At 44.5% G+C, this 20999-nt stretch overlaps 1 protein-coding gene across 15 annotated transcripts in view; it reads left to right on the top strand.

Moving 5' to 3' along the window:
• Positions 1 to 20999, top strand: part of NPHP4 (nephrocystin 4) — a 107337-nt gene that overhangs the window by 50006 nt on the left and 36332 nt on the right. For 14 of the 15 annotated variants that reach the window (XM_038377069.2, XM_043500055.1, XM_043500053.1 and 11 more), the window contains 2 exons: positions 1029 to 1211; positions 6059 to 6197. In XM_038377069.2, the coding sequence (XP_038232997.1) occupies positions 1029 to 1211; positions 6059 to 6197 (322 nt within the window). Of the gene's footprint in view, positions 1 to 510; positions 552 to 1028; positions 1212 to 6058; positions 6198 to 20999 lie in introns of all 15 variants that reach the window. The other variant, XM_038377071.2, reaches the window with a different exon arrangement.

Here is a 20999-nt window from a genome sequence, read left to right as displayed (position 1 = left end):
ACAAAGTATGAAGACAAGACGACAAAAAACTTGTGCTAAATCTAAGCACAATTGTCTCTGACTAGCAGGTGGCAAGCTATTCCAAGTTCTCCATGAGGGCTCAGCAGCTCCTTTTCACAAAGAAAGATAATATTGGTACTACTTTAAGAACCTGCAAATTCAGGGATTTGAAGAGAATTGTTTATGTTATGAGCAAAATGTGGGGCTGAAAAGACAGATAGCATGCTTCAAAATAGTACATCTCAAAATTGTGTAGAAACAATGGAAGTTATGGCTACAATATTGAAGTCACAAGGGGAAATACGTAACTGAAGGGAAGAACCCTGGAGCAGTGGATGGTATTCATTTTCTCTATATTGCAGTAATACTGGAGTGCTGCCGTTCACAGTCGTTTATTGTGTCCCTCCTATTTATTGTTGTTCAGATGGAAAAATTACCCTTCTGTGTTGGTAGATGAGAGAATATGGTATCTCGCCTCTCAGTAAATATAGCTTCCCTCCTGTATCCTAGGAACATCCAGCCTTCACATGCAGAGTTTTAGGATTTTTCAGGTATGCAATAGCAGTCTCTTCAATAACAATAATTGTGTATGTAAATTAGTAACCGGTATAGGCCTAAACATGTGGAGTAGTTGCAAATATTTGCAATGGTAGTGAGATGGGAGGCTAATTTCTTTTCTAATATCCACGGGTTGTGCAGAAATGTATATGCATCTGTGGTCATCGCTTATGATGTGATGCATTGTTCATTCTGAATATTGATTAGGGTTGAAAGCCAAACAGACAGAAAAGAAAATGGCTGCAGACAACGTGCCTGTCACTCTGCCTAGAGATGATGAGGTTCCGACAAAAGATGGCTAAAGACAGACAATTGTTACCATTCAGTAGGCAGAAAATGGCTAATGGACAATTCCTTTTGATTTTGGGTTGGATGACAGCAGTCTAGAGTGGCACAGAGATAGAGTTATGGCACAACATCAAATGCTCTTATATCTGTTTATTTACGCTCATATATATTTTTAATCTTAGGCATTGTCCATTTCCTCTTCGACGAAAGCAGCCTATATGCATTCCATCCGATGGACTGTTTGGAATCCTTTGGTGGACTCGAGTTCCACGGACGTGATCTTACCACTGCAAGGAAGTGCCCAGCATAACCCCAGCCATGTGTTAGTTTACAAGATGCCCCCCACCAGCATGAGCTCTGAAGAGGTAAAAAGAAGCTTTTCTGAGCTCTCTTTTAGCGAAGGTGCTTCAAAACCACCCTACAGGTTTTCAGTACACACAGGGCACAGAGCATCCTTGTTGGTTTAAAAGCTTCATACAAGAATCTTGCTAAGTAGCCTAAACCCAATGCAAACCAGGCACTGAGAACACGCATGAGAAAAGGAGGAAGGATAACGCATCAGAAAATACACATTGCTCATTTATTTGGTCAGCTGTTTGGTGTTCATTATTTATATGACATTCATGCCAAGTGCACTGTCGGATACTTTGTAAAATTATTTATTTTGTCAATGTCTGGATTTTTGTGCTAGGTGATGTACATAAAAATAGCAGGTGATAGTCCTTGTTCTGAAGAGCTTACAGTTTGCTCTATTTGATCCTTCACTTCCCTAGGAGCTGTCCTTTAACATTAGAGAGGCCAAAGGGAAACCACCAATGTTTGAGTGGCTTAGTAAGGGTCTCTGATTAGTGATGCAGAACAAGCACCCATCTCTGAGAAAGATGCATTCTGTACAGAATTCCATTATAACACTAAACTGGGTCCTTCACATTCACACACTAATGGGGAAAAGTCATGGCACTGGAGTCTATTCTCTATCTTAACTATAGATTGCGTAGAGAGTGAAGATATGTGTATGTTGCTTAAACTTTGTTAAACTTCACACAAAGTGTGGGGGCAAGGAGAGTTTGCAAACATTGTTGAGTGGTTTTGCTAGTCCATTCTGTTGCACACGCAGTCTTTTCCCAAGACTTGTTCTGGCTATAACTGGAAAGCCTCAATGAAAATTTGTTCACTGTGCATTTCATGAGAATTGGGAAAGGGTGCAAGCTTTTGACAAATATACTGTTCCCAGATGATTTTATAGTTTTAACCATAATCTGGCGGCCACTCTTGAGATATGAACCTCATTGAGAAGGCAGAAGATGCTAAAGAAATTAGTTAGTCCTTTGGGTCAGTTTTTTTTTATCCCCCCTCATGTCTCTCATTTTAAGTCTTTCTCCTGCATTTGAGACTTGGCAGTTTGAGAGATTAGGAACCAGATTTTGATCTCAATTACAGCATGTAAGTCCATAGTAGAGGCTGCTCCAGTTTAACAAAATAAAATGAATAAAGAATGAATGTTGTGTGCTGTGCAACACAGGCAGAACCATTCAGGCAAAACAGAAATGGAGAAATAATAGAAAACAATTGAAATTAGCCAACACAGGGTGAGCCTTGGAAGGAAATACATGGGATGGGATTGGGTGCCTGGTTCCTGATAAGAATGAATCTATTACAGCTGAGGGTTGAGTGTATTTCATTATTGGCTGGTGGAAGGATTCACAAAAGAGAGCAAAGTAGCTAAAATCTCCCCTTCTTTTGTCTCCTGAGCTAGAAGAGACTCATGCTAGTTGCTGAAAAGGATATTTGAAGGCTATTTTACATTTAGAAAAGGTTTCTCTAAAAGGGAATTTTAGATAGAGAAGATTTTGATCTGCTTTTAGTACAAGAACACAGCAGTAGAATAGTCTAGTTAGCAGAATCACATGGAAATGTGCAGTGTGCCTTCTTGGGGTCCAAAGGGTTTTCCATCTGATGCAGTCATGTGGGAACTGCTGCTCTTCTACATTGAGTGCTTCCACCGATGTGCACGGGCTGAAATTGTGTAAAAGCAGCATCACTTGCCCCATAACCTCAGCCATGCAGAACACAGTGCCATCCACAGCCTCAGAAACAACTCTTGACATCATAATCAAAAAGGCTGACAAAGGAGGTGCTGTGGTCATCATGAATAGGTTGGAATATGAACAAGAGGCTACTAGAGAGCTCTTCAACACCACTTTCTACAAGCCATTACCCTCTGATCCCACTGAGGGTTACCAAAAGAAACTACAGCATTTTCTCAAGAAACTCCCTGAAAAAGCACAAGAACAAATCCGCACAGACACACCCCTGGAACCCCGACCTGGGGTATTCTATCTGCTACCCAAGATCCATAAACCTGGAAATCCTGGACGCCCCATCATCTCAGGCATTGGCACCCTGACAGCAGGATTGTCTGGCTATGTAGACTCCCTCCTCAGGCCCTATGCTACCAGCACTCCCAGCTATCTTCGAGACCACTGACTTCCTGAGGAAACTACAGTCCATTGGTGATCTTCCTGAAAACACCATCCTGGCCGCTATGGATGTAGAAGCCCTCTACACCACCATTCCACACAAAGATGGGCTACAAGCCGTCAGGAACAGTATTCCCGATAATGTCACGGCTAACCTGGTGGCTGAACTTTGTGACTTTGTCCTCACCCATAACTATTTCACATTTGGGGACAATGTATACCTTCAAATCAGGGGCACTGCGATGGGTACCCGCATGGCCCCACAGTATGCCAACATTTTTATGGCTGACTTAGAACAACGCTTCCTCAGCTCTCGTCCCCTAATGCCCCTAGTCTACTTGTGCTACATTGATGACATCTTCATCATCTGGACCCACGGAAAAGAAGCCCTTGAGGAATTCCACCATGATTTCAACAATTTCCATCCCACCATCAACCTCAGCCTGGACCAGTCCACACAAGAGATCCACTTCCTGGACACTACGGTGCTAATAAGTGATGGTCACATAAACACCACCCTATATCGGAAACCTACTGACCGCTATTCCTACCTACATGCCTCTAGCTTTCATCCAGATCATACCACTCGATCCATTGTCTACAGCCAAGCGCTACGATATAACCGCATTTGCTCCAACCCCTCAGACAGAGACAAACACCTACAAGATCTCTATCATGCATTCCTACAACTACAATACCCACCTGCTGAAGTGAAGAAACACATTGACAGAGCCAGAAGAGTACCCAGAAGTCACCTACTACAGGACAGGCCCAACAAAGAAAATAACAGAACGCCACTAGCCATCATCTTCAGCCCCCAACTAAAACCTCTCCAACGCATCATCAAGGATCTACAACTTATCCTGAAGGACGATCCATCACTCTCGCAGATCTTGGGAGACAGGCCAGTCCTTGCTTACAGACAGCCCCCCAACCTGAAGCAGATACTCACCAGCAGCCACACACCACACAACAGAATCACTAACCCAGGAACCTATCCTTGCAACAAAACCCGTTGCCAATTGTGTCCACATATCTATTCAGGGGACACCATTATAGGGCCTAATCACATCAGCCACACTATCAGAAGCTCATTCACCTGCACATCTACCAATGTGATATATGCCATCATGTGCCAGCAATGCCCCTCTGCCATGTACATTGGCCAAACTGGACAGTCTCTACGTAAAAGAATGAATGGACACAGATCAGATGTCAAGAATTATAATATTCAAAAACCAGTCAGAGAACACTTCAATCTCTCCGGTCATATGATTACAGACCTGAGAGTGTCTATCTTTTAACAAAAAAAAACTTGTTTATTTTCCCTCCTACTGTCCTTGTAAACTGCTGGAAATGGCCCACCTTGATTATCACTACAAAAGATCCCCCTCCTCCCCCACCCCCGCTCTCCTTCTGGTAATAGCTCACCTTTCCTGATCACTCTTGTTACAGTCTGTATGGTAACACCCATTGTTTCATGTTCTCTGTGTATATAAAATCTCCCCACTATATTTTCCACTGAATGCATCTGATGAAGTGAGATGTAGCTCACAAAAGCTTATGCTCTAATACATTTATTAGTCTCTAAGGTGCCACAAGTACTCCTTTACTTTTTATTGGTCTGTTCGTAAACCTGTCCAACAGATCAAGAATGAACTTTGGCTTTCCACCATACCAGCATTAGGAAAGAACTCTAGCAAATAGGTTTGGATAAAAACAGAAGGAAGCAACATCTTGGCGAGTGTTTTGGGGGAACAAATTCATTAATCTACAGCAGGATTCCACAAATGGTCCTTGACGTCAGTGCAGCCACCAAAAATGACAGGTTTCAGAGTAGCAGCCGTGTTAGTCTGTATTTGCAAAAAGAAAAGGAGTACTTGTGGCACCTTAGAGACTAACAAATTTATTAGAGCATAAGCTTTCGTGAGCTACAGCTCACTTCATCGGATGCATTCAGTGGAAAATACAGTGGGGAGATTTATATACACGCACAGAGAGAACATGAAACAATGGGTTTTATCATACACACTGTAAGGAGAGTGATCACTTAAGATAAGCCATCACCAGCAGGAAGGGGGCGGGGGGAGAAAACCTTTTGTGGTGATAATCAAGGTGGGCCATTTCCAGCAGTTAACAAGAACGTCTGAGGAACAGTGGGGGGTGAGGGGGAGAAATAACATGGGGAAATAGTTTTACTTTGTGTAATGACCCATCCACTCCCAGTCTCTATTCAAGCCTAAGTTAATTATATCCAGTTTGAAAATTAATTCCAATTGAGCAGTCTCTCGTTGGAGTCTGTTTTTGAACAGACCAATGTGTGCGAAAAAGCACACAAGCCACATTGTGATGCTGTAACATGACCAGAAACTGAACTAACAAACTGTAACATAAACTTCTTTCTTCCAGTTTGTAGGATCAGAGTTACAGTTCTGGTAATTAATCCATCCTACCTGAGCTTTGGAGGAAAATTTGATGATAACTGTGGACTTTAGTGTCATTCCACAACCTTCGTGCCTCAAGGAAAATAACTTTCAGACTGAACCAAAGCTTTCTGGGAATCCCATTTAAAAAAAATTATCTGTTGATAGTTCTGCCGCCATATGCCTTGCATTACAGTTTCTTATTCTAACTTTGTTGGATGCCTGGCAGTAAAACTCTTTTGATTCCAGAGAGCAGGTATAGAGGGTATGCACAGAGCACATTTTTTTCTAAATCTGTTTAAATTTCAGGTGAAGCAGGTTGAGTCTGGCACAGTCCAGTTCCAGTTTTCCACTGATTCAGAGGAACATCTTGGGACTTCTACAAATTCCTTAAGTAACACCAGAGAAGAGCCGCTACGCTCAGCGAAGCCGTCCACACCATTTCTGAGTGAGTATTTTCCAGATTAGTAACTTGTAAAGCACATTGCCTGGCTTCAATCTCTGCTCAAAGAAAACCAAACAACCCCACCACTGAACACACAATACAGAAGGCATAGAATGCATCAGCTACAGTAGTGACTGAAGTTTATTTTAATTTGAATTGGTTAGTGGAATTCTCACTCCCTGTGCTGCTTTTAAGCTTGCAAAATTTAACTGTGATAGCATAGAACTGGGCAACATATTGTCTGTGAGACCCCAGTACAGTGTAGGAGTTGGTTCACTGCTACCCATTGCCTGAACAAGAGCTGTGCAAGGCCCTGGGGTGGAGAGAAAAGGAAACATTTTTTACTTAACACTTGACTGGCCTGTGGAACTCACTGCTATGAGATGTCTTTGAGGCCAAAAGCTTAGGAGGATTTAAAAAAGGACTGGACATTTTAATGGGCAACATGAACATCCACAGTGGGATAAAAATATATAGACAGGGTATAGCCCCACATGCTTCAAGGTATAAAACAACCACTGCCTGATGGGGATTAGGGAACAATAACTCCAATGGGCAGGTTATTCCAGGATGTGTCACCACAGGATCTCTGACACCTTCCTCGGAAGTGTCTGATCTGGCTACTGTCAAGGCAGGATACTGGACCAGGTGAACGATTGGGATCATCTGGTATGGGCACATTCCTATGTTGTGTCAAAAGGGATGAGGTGTACAGAGACAAAGGACCAAATCTTTCCTGCCTAGATCCTGCCTGGTGATGAGAAGTTTGGGCAAAGTCTCTGTACTAGATCAACAAGCTCAAGGCCTGACCACCACTGTGCAAAGGACCTGAGCGTTTGTTGACCATTCCCAAGTTCTAGTCCCAGATGTGACACTACCTTTGGGTACATCACTTCCTCTCTGTACCTCAATTCTCCATCTTAAAATCGGGGATAATGATTCCATCCTTCCTTCCAGGAGAATTATGTGGCTAATTCATTGATGTTTGTAAAGTGATTGGAGAGCCTTCAATGAGAGGTGCTTTTATTGTGCAAAGTACTAAGACCTCGCACTAAGCATCTATGCCTGGGCTCATGCACTGCAACCTGTCAGTTCCAGGGGAATAACCAGCCTGTCAATAGCATGAGGTTTTTGTGAATGTGGGCTACTAAGGGACCATTTCCTGTTGAACCTGGGAGAAGGAATTTGCAAGGCAGAAAGTCTCTGCAATAAAGTTTTCATCCCCAGTATCTTCAGGCCGGCCTGGGCTTTGGAGATGTGAACCCTTACAGCCTCATGGAGTGGCATTCCAACAACCACCTGAAATGTACCATTCCTGTATAACACTGTGATTTATTTCTTTAAACCCTACAGCCTCCGGATGGTTTGAGTAATTGATATAGTCTGAATAAATAACCTCATTTTTGTCCTTTTATAAAATGTGAAAACACTACTTATTTAATCAGCATGTACCTGTGATGCCAGTGTATTCTGTTCTAGGGTCTAGCTGAGACAAAAAATATGTTGTTTAGTAGGGTAGGAGGAAACTTGTAGAATTCAAAACTTTGGGAAACCTTGCTGACTATATTTTTCATCATGTTTGCAAAACTAGGTCAGGTCTGTGAACCCTCTTTTCCTGTCATTTAAACACAGTAGTTTTCCCTCAAGCACGATTCAATTTAAAAAAAGAAGGAAAGAAATCCAACCTTTTCCTAGATAAAGGGAAGGCTTTGCTGTACAATGGGAACAAAAGTTAATCTGACAGAAGTGATAGCCTATGTATATTGTGTGTTCATGTGTGCAGCTAAAATCTACTGTAGGGTGATATTTTCAAAATCATTCAGCCCAGTTGCTCCCTTTGAAGATGGTGGTAAAATTGCATTTGACTTCACTTAAAGTTAGGTCCAGGCTGAGTGCTTTTGAACCCTGGCCCCTTCAAGATACTTTTTTTCTCCCACTGCTCTTCTTTTCCTCAGCAGGAAACAAACCTAATATGCTAGAGTTTGAGTTGAACTGGACTGGGTTCAAAATCAGGCAAAATGAGTATGCCCATTTATCCAGCATCTCTTTATATGGAATGATGTAATTGATAGTTTCACCGTGGGAGGTACTGTAAAAAAATGAGGAACTCATTGAAAGTCACTCCCCCTTCTGCTGTTTTTAATCTTTCTCGATTTATCTATGGATGCGCTAACCAGATTGCTCTCAACTTAACTGCCTGTTTAAACTTCAGTGTGTGAGTTTATTTCCTTATTAATGTGGTGGTGTTACTGAAGTCTATAGGACTGTCTGTATTTGAGGAACTGTCAGAAAACGTCATCTGTTAGTAAATGTTTTGCTGCATAAAGTGTCTGCTTTAACTAGTTAATGTCTGTAGGTGGCCAGTTCTTGTCAGGGATGCTGGCCAGCCTCCCCTGGAAACAGAGGCCTGTATAGTACATACCAGGGAGCCCATTTCAAGTCTTCAGGTGAATGCAGAGGAGTAGACTGTGCAGTTTATTACACAGCTGCTGAGTAAAGTAAGAACATGCCTGTGTTTGAGAATCTCTCCTAGCCCTATGGAGTGGAGACCTCCTGGAGAGTTTTTTCTTCTCTGTCTTCTGGAGGCTCTGTTCAAAACAGAATGACATTTTCATGCTTTGGAACCTGTTGATGTGAGCAGGGGTTCAGAGTGGCCTCCCGTGAAACATGGATGGGAGCTCCAGGAGTGTTTGTAGCACGTATGCTTTGAAACACTGTCTCCCATTGAACGAACGCCCGAGGTTGATCTCCCTTGGGAACAGCACAGCCACACCTGCAGCATTTCCACTGTCCCACTAGGTGCGGAAGCGGGGGCGTCAAATCACTGCTGCCTCACACGTCACAATACAGGCGTCTGCTACTTGAAACGGAGGCTGAAGTATCATGAGAATGTAGTCGAGCAGATTCATCTGTTTGTACCGTATCATAGAAATACCTAGACTCTTCCCATCGAGCCTGACTCTGCTGAATGCATTTAATTTGAACTTATTTTGTCATGCTCCCTCCAGAGCTTCCAGTTACAATCTTTCTCTGCATTCTCTCTCAAGCCTCAGTAAGAGACTTTAAACACATAACAGCTTTTAAGTTATGACTGAAACCTTTTCTGTTTGAATATTTTGCAAACTGCTATGGGTCCTTTGGTAACCCTAATGATATTGTAGTTGTCAGCTTTAGTGACACACTTTGACTTATAGATATGAATAATGCTCCATGTTTTGAAGTATTAAAGCAGACTAAATGTGGGCTACGTTATGCATCATGAAATCCACTAGAGGGCAGTCGGACCATGGGTTTTGCCTTGTAAATATGCACTGACTCATATTCTGCGTTAGAACTTTCTGGCTTGTCACAGTTGGGTTGGTTTGTTTATTTGTTTAATAGGTTTTAAAACAGAAATCTTGAAAGAGCTTGTTGAAGCTTTTTAATAGTGGCGTTTCCTTGGGTATATTGAGTTAGGATCTCCTGGACATAATTGCAGGACTTTGCTTGAAGTGTCTTTTCATAAAGGCAATTGAGTTGGCATTAATCAATATAATTAAGTGGATTACAATGTGGAAAAAGGAGAGGTAAATTCATCTGAATGTGTATTGCCAGAGCCATATCTATAGGGAGCAAGGAACCTGAGCTATCGTGCAGAATGTGAAACGACACTGGGCTACAGTTTTGAGCAAGAACATGCTGTAGCTAATAGTCTGTAAAAAACAAAAACAACAACAAAAAAAAAAACAAAAAAAAAACAAAAACAAAATGCCCAGTATATTTGGATGACCTCAGTGCCACAATAATAACACAATGCGTAACCAAGTGAAAAACCCAAAGTGCAGATCCTGGGATATCTGCCTCTCTGTCTCTCTCTCCATGAGAGCACTGCGGAAGTGGCGCGGTGAGCTTGTAAAGTCTTCACCGGTGCTGCTGTAGGTAATATTTTACTGACTGAGCAAAGTTGGCATAAGCCAAATTTCCTCTTACCTAGACTACTGTTATGACGACTGCTAATTGATTAAATCCCATCTAGTCGGCATTATTGGTGTTATTTATTTGTGTTGTGGGAGTGCCTAGGAGCCCCTGTCATGAACCTCACTGTGCTAGGTGCTGTACAAACACAGAACAAAAAGACTGTAAGATCTCTGAGGCAAGGGCTGTCTAAGTAAAGGGATGGTCCATTAAGGAAAGATGAGGTATTCACAAACAGTTTCTACATGCATCTGCCTGGGGCTTACACAGGAGATCTCATGCATTGGTCATACTGCCTCCTTTTGGGGTGACCATAGTTTGGTGCAGGTTATTTCACAAGACTTTACCCTTTGTGGCTGACAGACAAAGCTTCCCCTCCTCCCCCGCCCCCCCCGACAGACCCTCACAATTAGCTGGGGAACCAGGAAAGGTTAGTGAGAATTATTTCCTAGTTAGGAAAGAACTTCTTCACAGGAGAACCTGAGTTAGTTTATCACACACCAGGACAGCAAGCAGTCTGTGAGTGCAGTGCTCAGGTCTCTTCACTGAAGCCAGCAGCTCACCTACCCCTTCTTTTCCATCATTTTAAGACAAGTATTCAGAAATCCTGCTGGCAGACTTTTAGCCAAGATAAATAACATTCCCAATCTATTGTAGATTCTATTGACTTCTCCATGGGACTGGGAAAGACTAGGTCTATTTTCTCTCACCTGGGTGTATCTGTCTGTCTGACACACTGAACATGGATATGAAAAGCTTGTAGGCAAAACGCGTGGCAAGTAAGCTTAGGTTTGAAAACCTGCCCAGAGTCTTTAATAGAAACAATTCTAACTTCTGGTGTCTCAAGAAGAACATGAATCCTCCTGCCTGTTTCTTTCAAATTACTTGAATACAAATGCTATTGGCATTTATTGGACACAGGTTTATAGTTCCACAGCCCTAAAAATGCACCTGTCCACTGTTCTTGGTTTTAACCCCTATTTGAGCTCTGAGCAAACCTAGTGCCTGGGTAGAATGATAGATCTTGTTCCACATACACCAGGAACAAGTGTCAGGCAGTCTCCAGTAACTTCCTTGGAGAGTCTTGGTGCTGGAAGCCATAGCCAATAGAATGAATGTAATGCGCATTTATCTAGAGTCTGTGCATTTAGACTATGACCGTAATGTGCATTTATCCAGAGTCCCTTCTTCTGATGCTTGTCAGAATTCCACAGTTTCAGTCAATCCACCAGAATATACTCCCTAGTCCCTGTCCTTTCTACCTACGCACCTTGAAAGATCGCTTGACTTTTAAAGGAGACTAGTGCAGACCTTTGGAAAGCATTGACAGGTTATGCTTCCTTCGACAATGACATTTACTCTAAAGAACACTGTCAACATAGTTATTGCTTTGTGTCTTTCACAGCTAGTTTTTGATAATGTCAGTCGAGACTCTAGTTTCCGCTCATTCAGCAAAAACTCTAGCCCTAAAAGTAGCAGTAATAATAAAAAAACAACAACACCTTATAGCCTAATTCTGCAGTCCTTAAACTCCCATTGGGAGTTTTGCTTGATTACGAGGGTATAGAAACAGGGCCCAAATTTGCCAAATTTGGCCCTTACATTTTATATTCTTCCTTTCACCTCCGAGCATCCCCCCAGTAATTGCCAGAATTAAGATTTATGCAAGAAATCTTTCGCCTGTCACTGAAATGCAGCCACTGCTGGGGTCGAGTGTGAAATCTAACAGCACATAGCATCCCAACACGACAGCCTGGGATGGCAAATGAAGAAGCATCCTGTATCTAACAGAAAAGGGACAGCTTGAAGTATATGTCAGTCTGCATAACTTGTGGGGCTGTGTCTTGGAGATGAAGACAGACTTGTAACTCAAATTGCTGCCCCAGGGATATATCGTGAAGAGACACCGGATCCAGTCTGAATCTCTGCAAGGACTGTTTGCATCCTTACACTCCTCCTGCCTTTTTCCTCCAGCTCACTGCTTGTTAAGATTAAGTGTGTCATTTGACAGAAGGAGGTCTCTGGCTTAGAGACTTCTGTGCTTCAGGCAGCATCACAAGACTTGTCAGCCCTTCCCCGCTCCCTGCCTAAGCTGTGTGTTAAGAAACCTCATCCCACTGTGCTTTTCGATATAATTTGCTGAGAACCTTTATATTTGGTCTCCTGATCTCTACTTAATTGCTTGCTGAATATGTCTATTTATGGACAGCAGTGAGATCTTGATTATATCTATTCAGGGAGAGTGCTACCTCCTACAGTTCAACACAGGAAGCTGGTTCTATTGCATGGTGGTTATGGGTCACAATTACCGGTAAGTTGACAGGTTTCAGAGTAGCAGCCGTGTTAGTCTGTATTCGCAAAAAGAAAAGGAGTACTTGTGGTACCTTAGAGACTAACAAATTTATTTGAGCATAAGCTTTCGTGAGCTACAGCTCACTTCATCGGATGCATTTGGCTGTAGCTCACGAAAGCTTATGCTCAAATAAATTTGTTAGTCTCTAAGGTGCCACAAGTACTCCTTTTCTTTTTGCAATTACCGGTAAGTTATTTCAAGACACGTTTGGCTGCCTCTAAAACTGTTACCATCACAAATACCCGGTTCCTTTCGTTGGGGTCATGTGCATGCCTCAGAGAACTGAATAGGAGATTGTTGCAAAAAGGCCTTAACTAAAAGCTGATCTCATTCCATCTGTCCAGGTTCTTATGCCGTACCCATCCCTGTAGATGCTGATTGGTACTTGTATCCAAACAGAGCTGAGACGGTTATTCTGTTGCCTTTCTAGTAGTGCATTCCCCCATTCCTACACTCTTGCCTTGCATGTGACTTGTTTGAGTGCTGTCTCTCATGCCTGCTTTGATTTGGGGCTTCGAAGTGCTCGCCTTCACCAGCTCTAAAGCGATGTCTGCACAGCCTCATTCAGTCAGGAAAAGTTATTTAGTGCCAGTCACATAACCAGAGTGCCACTGGAGAACTTTCTGACCAACAAGCTGTTTCAAAATCTAATATGGAGCAACACGCAGGTTGTTTGATGAGACATAGTTGCTGGTTAGGTGCATTTACATAAGGGGCAGACTATTCCTCCGTTTCACATGTATGTTTGCAACCAGATTCTGATCTCTGCTGTTTATCACTTGTGGCTGCACATCTGCTATTAGAATCTGACCCAGGATGTCTCTTTGCTGAGGCTCACCTTTAGTCTCTAGATTCTGCAGCCACAGGGAAGAACCTGCCTTGAAAATAGCTGCAGCAGTTTCTGTTCTGCCTGCTGCTATTGCACAGATTCCCATTCCCTCCTGCCAGTGGCCAGATACATTTGGGCTTATAGTTTCTAATATAAAGAAAGACGTTTCTGGTATGGGGGGTGAAGAAGGATAAAGGGCCAACATGAGGAGGCTGTTGCTCCCATAGCAACTTCTGAGATTTTTTTTTTGAAAAATTCCTAAACATATGTGGAGTCACTATAGTTAAAAACCAACCGTCTGGACTGATCAGAGTTTTCACACAAAGGAGCTTCTGCCATCTTAGAAACCCTGTGTGCTGTGGGGTCACGAGGAAGCTGTCATGCGGGGTCATGTGGAAGCTGTGTGTCCACTACCCTTTTAATGTCACAATGCTGAACCCCCTTTCCTTTCAGGCAGGTTCAGTTTTGGACCACAGTCTCCCAACCACAATATGCTGCAGAGCACATTCCTCCAGAATTTCATTCAGGTGATACTTTTGGGTACCCAGGAGAGAATAGATCCTTCCCACACTGGTTCTTTTAACAAAGTGACCATCTTTGGCCTGTGTCTCCACTCCCTGCTTGGGCCCCGTTTCTATACCCTCATTGTGCAATCCAAAAACAATCCCAACACATTTCTCTGCATGAACAGCAGCAGGTTGCTAAGCAACAGCCTCATCACATTGGCTCTTCATCCTTCTTCGCTCACTACTTTTCAGGTTAATAAAAGATTAGTTTAGTTAAATATAGGCAGGTATGTTTCTGTGTCCCGTAAATTCAGCAAACTCACTGTGCATAGTGGCTCTCATTAAATACATTATGCACATTGGCTTTTCCATCCTTCAGCAAACTCCTCCAGTTTGCACAGTTAACATTAAATTCCTATTAGCATTGATTGAAATGGAGGCAGCCTTACCCCAAAAGACCCGAGTCTCTGTGGCAGCACAGCTATCCCGTCCATACCACATCCATCTCCTCGATGTACAGAGGAGAAGGATTGCGGCTCAGCAGGTTTCCATCACCACTCAGTTTATTAGTATTCCCCTCACTGGTCCTAGTGTAACATTGCAACCCCACCTTCCTGTCCCTAACTATGCCTGCAGAAACTCAGACACCCCTGCTGAAAGAAAAAAGTAAGGGAGATCATCGGAACGTGTGAGAGACTTCAGTAATGCCCCAGAATTGTGCCATGTATTGTTGGCACATCAGTGATTGACCAGCACACGTGCATAGTAGAAAGAGCTGCAAGATTCAAACCCTGCCTGCCACTCCTGGGTGTCTGTCTTTGATTGGATAGGCTTCCTATGTCTACAACATTCTGCTTTCTTATTGCGTAGCAAGACAGTAATGCTACCCTGTGAATTCTTGGGACCACTAAAACTAACTTTCCATGTGGGACATGACATCTTCAAGACCATAAGCCTTTAGTGAAAGCTCAGGGTAGCCTCTCTGAAATGAGTTAATGTCTCTGTCTACTTCCTGGCGCTCTTGTCCAATCCCTGGTTCAGACCTCCACCAAATTAGCAATAACTGCCATGCTTGTTGGCCATGTGAGCAGACAGAACAAGGGTTTGTAGAGCCAAAAAGATTGAGCCTGGAGACCTGGTCTCTGCAGGACAGGGGCAGGACACACAGGTTCTGGATGATGGCAGGGAAGCTTGCACCATTGCTGGCCCTGTTCTGGGGATCTGAGACTTCATTCCTCAGGGTTGTCAAAAAAAAGTCTCAAATTCACGTTGGCTATTTTTTTTGTTTGTCTGTTAACTCTGACAGAAACCCTTTTGTTTGTTTGTTTGTTTGTTTACTGCATTTGTTTACTGGTGACTGCGACACGCCATTCTCCCCCTTTGATGTGAACCTTATCAGGAAGCACGTCCCACCCTGCCACTGCTCATCCTGTGTCCCAGTCTAGAGCATGTTCTGTGTTCAGCGGGAGCCGGTTCCAGCACAGTCTGGACTTTGCTGCGCCTCTCGGCTCGTCTGTGTTGAGCTGCCTGTGTGGCTCTCAGCAGTGTCCTCATGCTGCCGGCCCAGTCCGGTAACAGTTTTATTCTAATGATAGAGCTGATCTTGCTGTCTTCTCTTAGGGTGATTTATGCAAAAATACCTTTGTACTTGTGCTGGTCTGGCCCAGACTTGCGTGCTGGGGGCACTGTTCCTGCAGCACAGCTCCCTTAATAGGCTTAGAAAGAGAGCCAGATAGACGCAGTCACTTCCCTTGTTCAAGAGAGCTTTCTAGAAAGTTGTGAGGACTGTTCCAGGCAGGAAGAGGAACAGATTTCCACAAAATGCAGAACCCCAGAGTGCCTTTGCTGGCCATCTCTGCAGAGAAGCAAAGACTCAGTGGGACCCAATTATTAGAACTTTCCTTCAGGCTGTAGCAGAGTTGCACACCGGTGGCAGGAGAGCACAGGTAGCTTGCACTGCTGTTGTGCGTGCACAGCTACATGCTGTACCTGCCTTGGGGGAAAGAGCGGAGTCACTCCACGCGAGCTGCCAGTCTGGCACCTTGCACAAGCAGAGTTCAGTTTTGTTTCTTTCTAAGTCTAAGTCTTTCTAAGTCCAATTTCAAGAGGGGAATCCAGACAGGAGAACTCAGCTAAGTCTCCACTGAAAAGCAGCGTTCCTTTACCTGCCCAAGGCGGTTAATGGCAGACACACCATCCCTCTCCACCCAACCCAGGCGCAGAAGGCAATGTGCTGTGACAATCCAAAAGGAGGGACATGGAAATCATTCATGAAGGAAACTCAAAATGCTTTGAGATTCCTGCCTTCAGTGTTAATAACCCCGATGGTGCTTTCAGTCTCATGAAATGGCGACCCAATTGCTGATGTCATTAATTTTCAACAGTAACATTAAGGGGACACCATCTTTGTGTGGCCCGAGATAACTTTGGTACTAAAATGAAATGAGGGACATTGGAGAAATATGGATCTCTCTCTCTTTCTCACACACACGCGCGCGCGCATGTATGCAGGCATGGGTGCTCTCAAACACAGAAAATTGAAAGAACTAAGTCCATTTGTAACTTTATAATGAACCCTTTTGGCTCCTGATTTCTCTGCCAAGGGCAAGCTGGCTTCAAAGCTGTCTGGTTTGTTATGTGACCAAGTGTTAGAAAAGCTGAATGAAAAATCTTAATTATTTTGCTGACAGCTACACTCAGTGAGTGGACACTGGCTGTGGAGTAATAGAATGTCAGGAAAAATAAATCTCTAGACAGGTCGGGACATTTGCGCAGTTGGCAATCTAATTTTACCTTTGTCTCAAGCAATCTTTCCAGATGGACACTAGTTTTTAGTATCAGTTGGAAGGCAGTAGTGTACTCCAGCCTCTGACTCCTGTGTTATATTTAATAAACAGTTGGAAACTATCTTATGGTAAATTCTTCTAGGATATTTCTCCTAAAGAGCGACTAATGCCTCCTGGAGAACTTTAAAAAGCCTAGGCTACAAGCAAACAGAATTGTTTTTAAACAGACTTTTTTCAGATGTCTTTGGATTTTATAACACGGTACATTTGCATGGAAACAGAGTTAGTATAAGGGAATAGAAATCTGGACTTTGTATTTTAATTATTGTCCCAATATAAAGTTTTTCAGAGTTTTTTGGGAGGTGTCAACATTTTTAAAATCAATTAATCTTGAGTAGAAATATATCTGACATTGTCAATGTTCTGTAATGCTTTCAAACTAAAAGATCAGTGCAAAGCTTACTAATTTCTAAAATGACACTGAACCCTGTGTTCAGTGATGGGAGAGTTCACTCAGTCAAGCTGCTTTAAACTGAGTTGATTTATTGACCAAGAGTGCAACAGAAGCTGACAGAACCTTTCCTCAGCTAGTGTGGGGATTGGCACCTTACAGGCTTCAAAGGGGTGTGTATGGGGGGGCAAAAGGGGGGAACAGCAAGATGCCAAAAATGGGGCTAGGCAACAAGAATGACTTGGGATTTGTTATGTTGTGTGTATATGTATAGAGAAATGGTGTTTTCTAGTGGTGTTTTTTTTAACCTTGTGCCACCTCACCTTCCTCTCCTGTGAAGTTTAATTGTGACTCTCCGCATGCCGGTGAAGTGAGTAGTTAGCCCTTAACAATAACTCAATGCATGTTTCAATGGGAGTTGGGTGCTAGATTCCTTTGAAAAGTCCGGCCTCATTGAGTTGGGATGTTGGATGCAGGTGGAACAAAACATAACACATGCTCCCTTCCTTCCCTGCCTATGGTTTCAGTTTTCAGGCTGTTGTAAGGAGGGGGAGTTTTTTAGCTGCTGAGGAGCGAGGCTGTGCTCTGTAATGCTGCCCAGAGCAACCAAGTGCAGGTAGACAACAGTGGTTCTGGCCGCATGTGAGGGGACGTGCTGAGCATTCAGAGAGTGGACAGACCCGCTTGAACAAATCTAGGCTTGGTCGAGAAGGGCCTTTTAGGGTTATTTGTAAAAGGCCTGCCCCTTTCCCTTTATTTTTAAGCGCACCTAGAAATCCCCTTCAGTGTTCATGTTGGACAGAAGCTGGAAGATAGTGCAGTGATGGCGATTATTTGGGGCAGCACCTGGGGCTGTTTTTCTGATGTATGTGCAGTAGCGTTGGATCACATTGTAAAGCAGCAGGCAGATGGGAGACTACACTACACAAACAGACTTCTGAACAGAATCCACCAATCAGCTCCCATCAGCCTCCAACCCCTGCCAGAAGCCCAAAGGCACGTTAAAGCTTTTAGTGGAGTTTTTTTTATCCCACATTGTTCCTTATAAAAAGTAATAACTTCTGATAGCAGCAATCCCCATTCTCCCTAAACTCTGCAGTAGAATAACCAACAGAGACATCCTTAAGGTGCCTCCTTGCCTTGGGCTTAAAAGACACAACTCTTATTGTCAGTGGGCATCTTGTAGCAGAGTCTTCAGCAGTGGGAATTATTGCATAAGTAAAACAGACACTGTGTGATCTGATGTGCTACCCAGTCATTCAGACACTCCAGACTAAAGTGCACTTAGATGCTGATTCCTGCCTCTGGAATTACCCACCTTTCCTCTTCGAATGGATAAAGGGGACATCTTCATCTGGAAGAGCTAGTGCAGTCCACAGCTAGAGCCATGGTGTTGCCTATTTTGGCCAATAGGATGGCTGCTATATCATCCCATTTATTAAAAGGGACACGAGTTTAATTTGATTCTGGGATGCATCCAATGGATTAATTCTCCAGCAGTGCCTTCGAGGCGTCTCCTGGTTGCAGACCCTGCGTATTCTCTGTAATCAGAACTGACTCTTGTTTTACCTATTTAGAAGTTGATAGTAATTATAAGAGCACAGCAGGACTTGGTACAATCTGTTAGGTCAGATCCGTGTTAAAGATAATCACTCATGCAGCATGTTCTTCTCTTACAGCGTGAATCACTTTTTTCTCACTATTCTTGAAGAAGGACTGAGCAGATGTTGCACAGAAGCTTTGAAGCGCTCAAAAAATATTGTGATTTTGCATGAAACAGTTTAAAGCGAGTAGTTGCGAAAGAGGCTGTATGCAAAAGATAATTCCGCATCCCAAACTGGTGCAAAGACCATTTTATTCTGGTCTTTTTTTATCTCATTGGAGGTTTTCTCTTCCTCTGAGACTGGCATCAGGACTTCATGGCCAAAGAAACTTGGATAGACCTCCTGTCAGTCCGGTGGCTTGTTGTTCCAGAAACGGATGTCTTTTACTCCTTACATAATAGACATAATATGAAGAAACTACATGGGCATGTTGAAGGGTCCAAATAACAGTGCTACATATATACAACATTGCAGGGCCTAGCTAAACACCTGCTGCTCTGGTTGTGTCCTGGTGGTTTCTAAAACATAGAACACAGTGAGAACCACAAGAGGGATCACAAACTGTTTAAAGGGATGATACCGAGTTCCTGTCGACCACACCAACCCTGCTGTTCTAACACGGCTGCTACTATGAAACCTGCTGTTCTTGGCAGCAACAGTCCGAATTCTGAGATCAAATGGAAATTTTGCCTTTGCCATTGCTAGAGGCAGGCAAACAGGCTTGGGGGAATGGAGAACTGACACAGGGCTTTCTCTCACTTGCACTGGGTGGTTGTTCTTTCCATTTTTTGGTGTTTCTGCCCCTCCTGATACCTGTGCATGGTAGAAGTTGCAAAATGCTTCACGTAGGGCTCTTCCTTTGGCATATATAAGGCATCTGAGAGCAGACGGAGTCAAAATCCCTCCAGGAGGCCTGTTCTCCTGAGATTTGCAAGGCAGTTTGACAAACCTAATAGGATGGGATCCTTCAGATAGGAGCTGGAACAACAGCGGAATGTTTGGATGCTTACGTCCTGGTTTTAAAGGGACAGGCCCGTATTTAAACCGTCCTTCAGATGTCCCGACTTTTTCTTAAAAACAGGCAAATTGTCCCATATTTTCAGACTCCCTCCTTCCCCCCATCAGTACTGGCAGGTCCTGCTGCTGGCTGGATCCCTGCTCACCAGCCACTCGCCCACCAGTGGTGAGTGGGGGGTGAGGGCCGTCCAGTGGGTGACAATGGGGTGTGTAGGCAAGGCTGGTGGCGGGGCAAAGATGCAGCATGCGGGACCGGCCGCTTTCCCTGCTGGTCCTCCAGTGCAGCCCCTGCTGCGTGCCGGCTCTTGGCCAGCAGGGCTCAGCCTCCCATCCCATTACTGGCCGGCACTGGCTGCACGCTGCATTGGTTGGTGAGTGCGGGCAGGTGGCAGTGGTTGTGTCAGCCCTTTATGTGCCTCAGCTCTTGCTGTCCTCTCCCTGCTTTGTCCCTTCACCCCCCGCAGCCTTGCTGCTCCTCCATATTCTCCCCAGTGGGGCGCGTCCCACTTCCAGCGCTGTGTGTAGAACCAGCCCCTGGTCAGAGCGCCCAGCTCACCAAGAGCCTGGATGTCAGGCCCCTTCCCTCCCCCACTGCCTCTGGCTGGGCCGGCGCCCTGGGAAAGCCCAAGATCCTCCAGCCTGGGGTGCTGGCCAGGAGGAGCCGAGCCATGCGTGTGCCAAAGCCCCCGCACAGCGCTGGCAGGGGAAGCCTCTCTGCACCTCTGGAGTAGCAAGGGTGGGGAAGCAATTTCCAGCCTGTTCATGCCCCAAACTTTTAGGTCCCACAGTAGCCCCTGGGGCAGGAGCTTAGCACCCTCTTCACCTGCCCTAGTCCTGCCCCCAGGGAGCACGGGGGCTGCTCCATCCCCTAGGCACCTTCTCCTCCTGAACCACCTCTCTGGCCTGGTTCCCTGAAGCTCCTGCAGTCAGGTTCCCTGGGCCCTGGACCACAATGCATCCCTAGGGCTTAACCCCTTCCTGTCCATGCTGTTGCCAGGGGACAGGAGGTGTCTGCATTATGTCAGTGGCCAGCATCAGCCTGGATATCTTAGCTACCTTTTGACACTGTGCGGGTAGGAAGGGACAAGCTGCTTCCAGCCCCAGGGGGAGGAGGAGAGAGGAGCTCTGCAAAAACATGGTCCAAGTCATCCCTTCCCCACTCCCCCCGCACGTGTCTGGAAGCAGCTCCCATCCCTTCCCGCCTGCCCAGTGCCCAAAGGCTGTTGCCGGCAACATTCTGGTGTGAACCCTGGCAGAAATCTGGGGAAGGGGGCCATGTGACCCTGTGTGCTCCCCACCCCCCCA

This window comes from Dermochelys coriacea, chromosome 18 (assembly GCF_009764565.3).
Source record: "Dermochelys coriacea isolate rDerCor1 chromosome 18, rDerCor1.pri.v4, whole genome shotgun sequence".
Classification (NCBI taxonomy): Eukaryota; Metazoa; Chordata; order Testudines; family Dermochelyidae; genus Dermochelys; species Dermochelys coriacea.
Note: the sequence above shows the minus strand (reverse complement) of the source record. Positions and strands in the feature narration are given on the sequence as shown.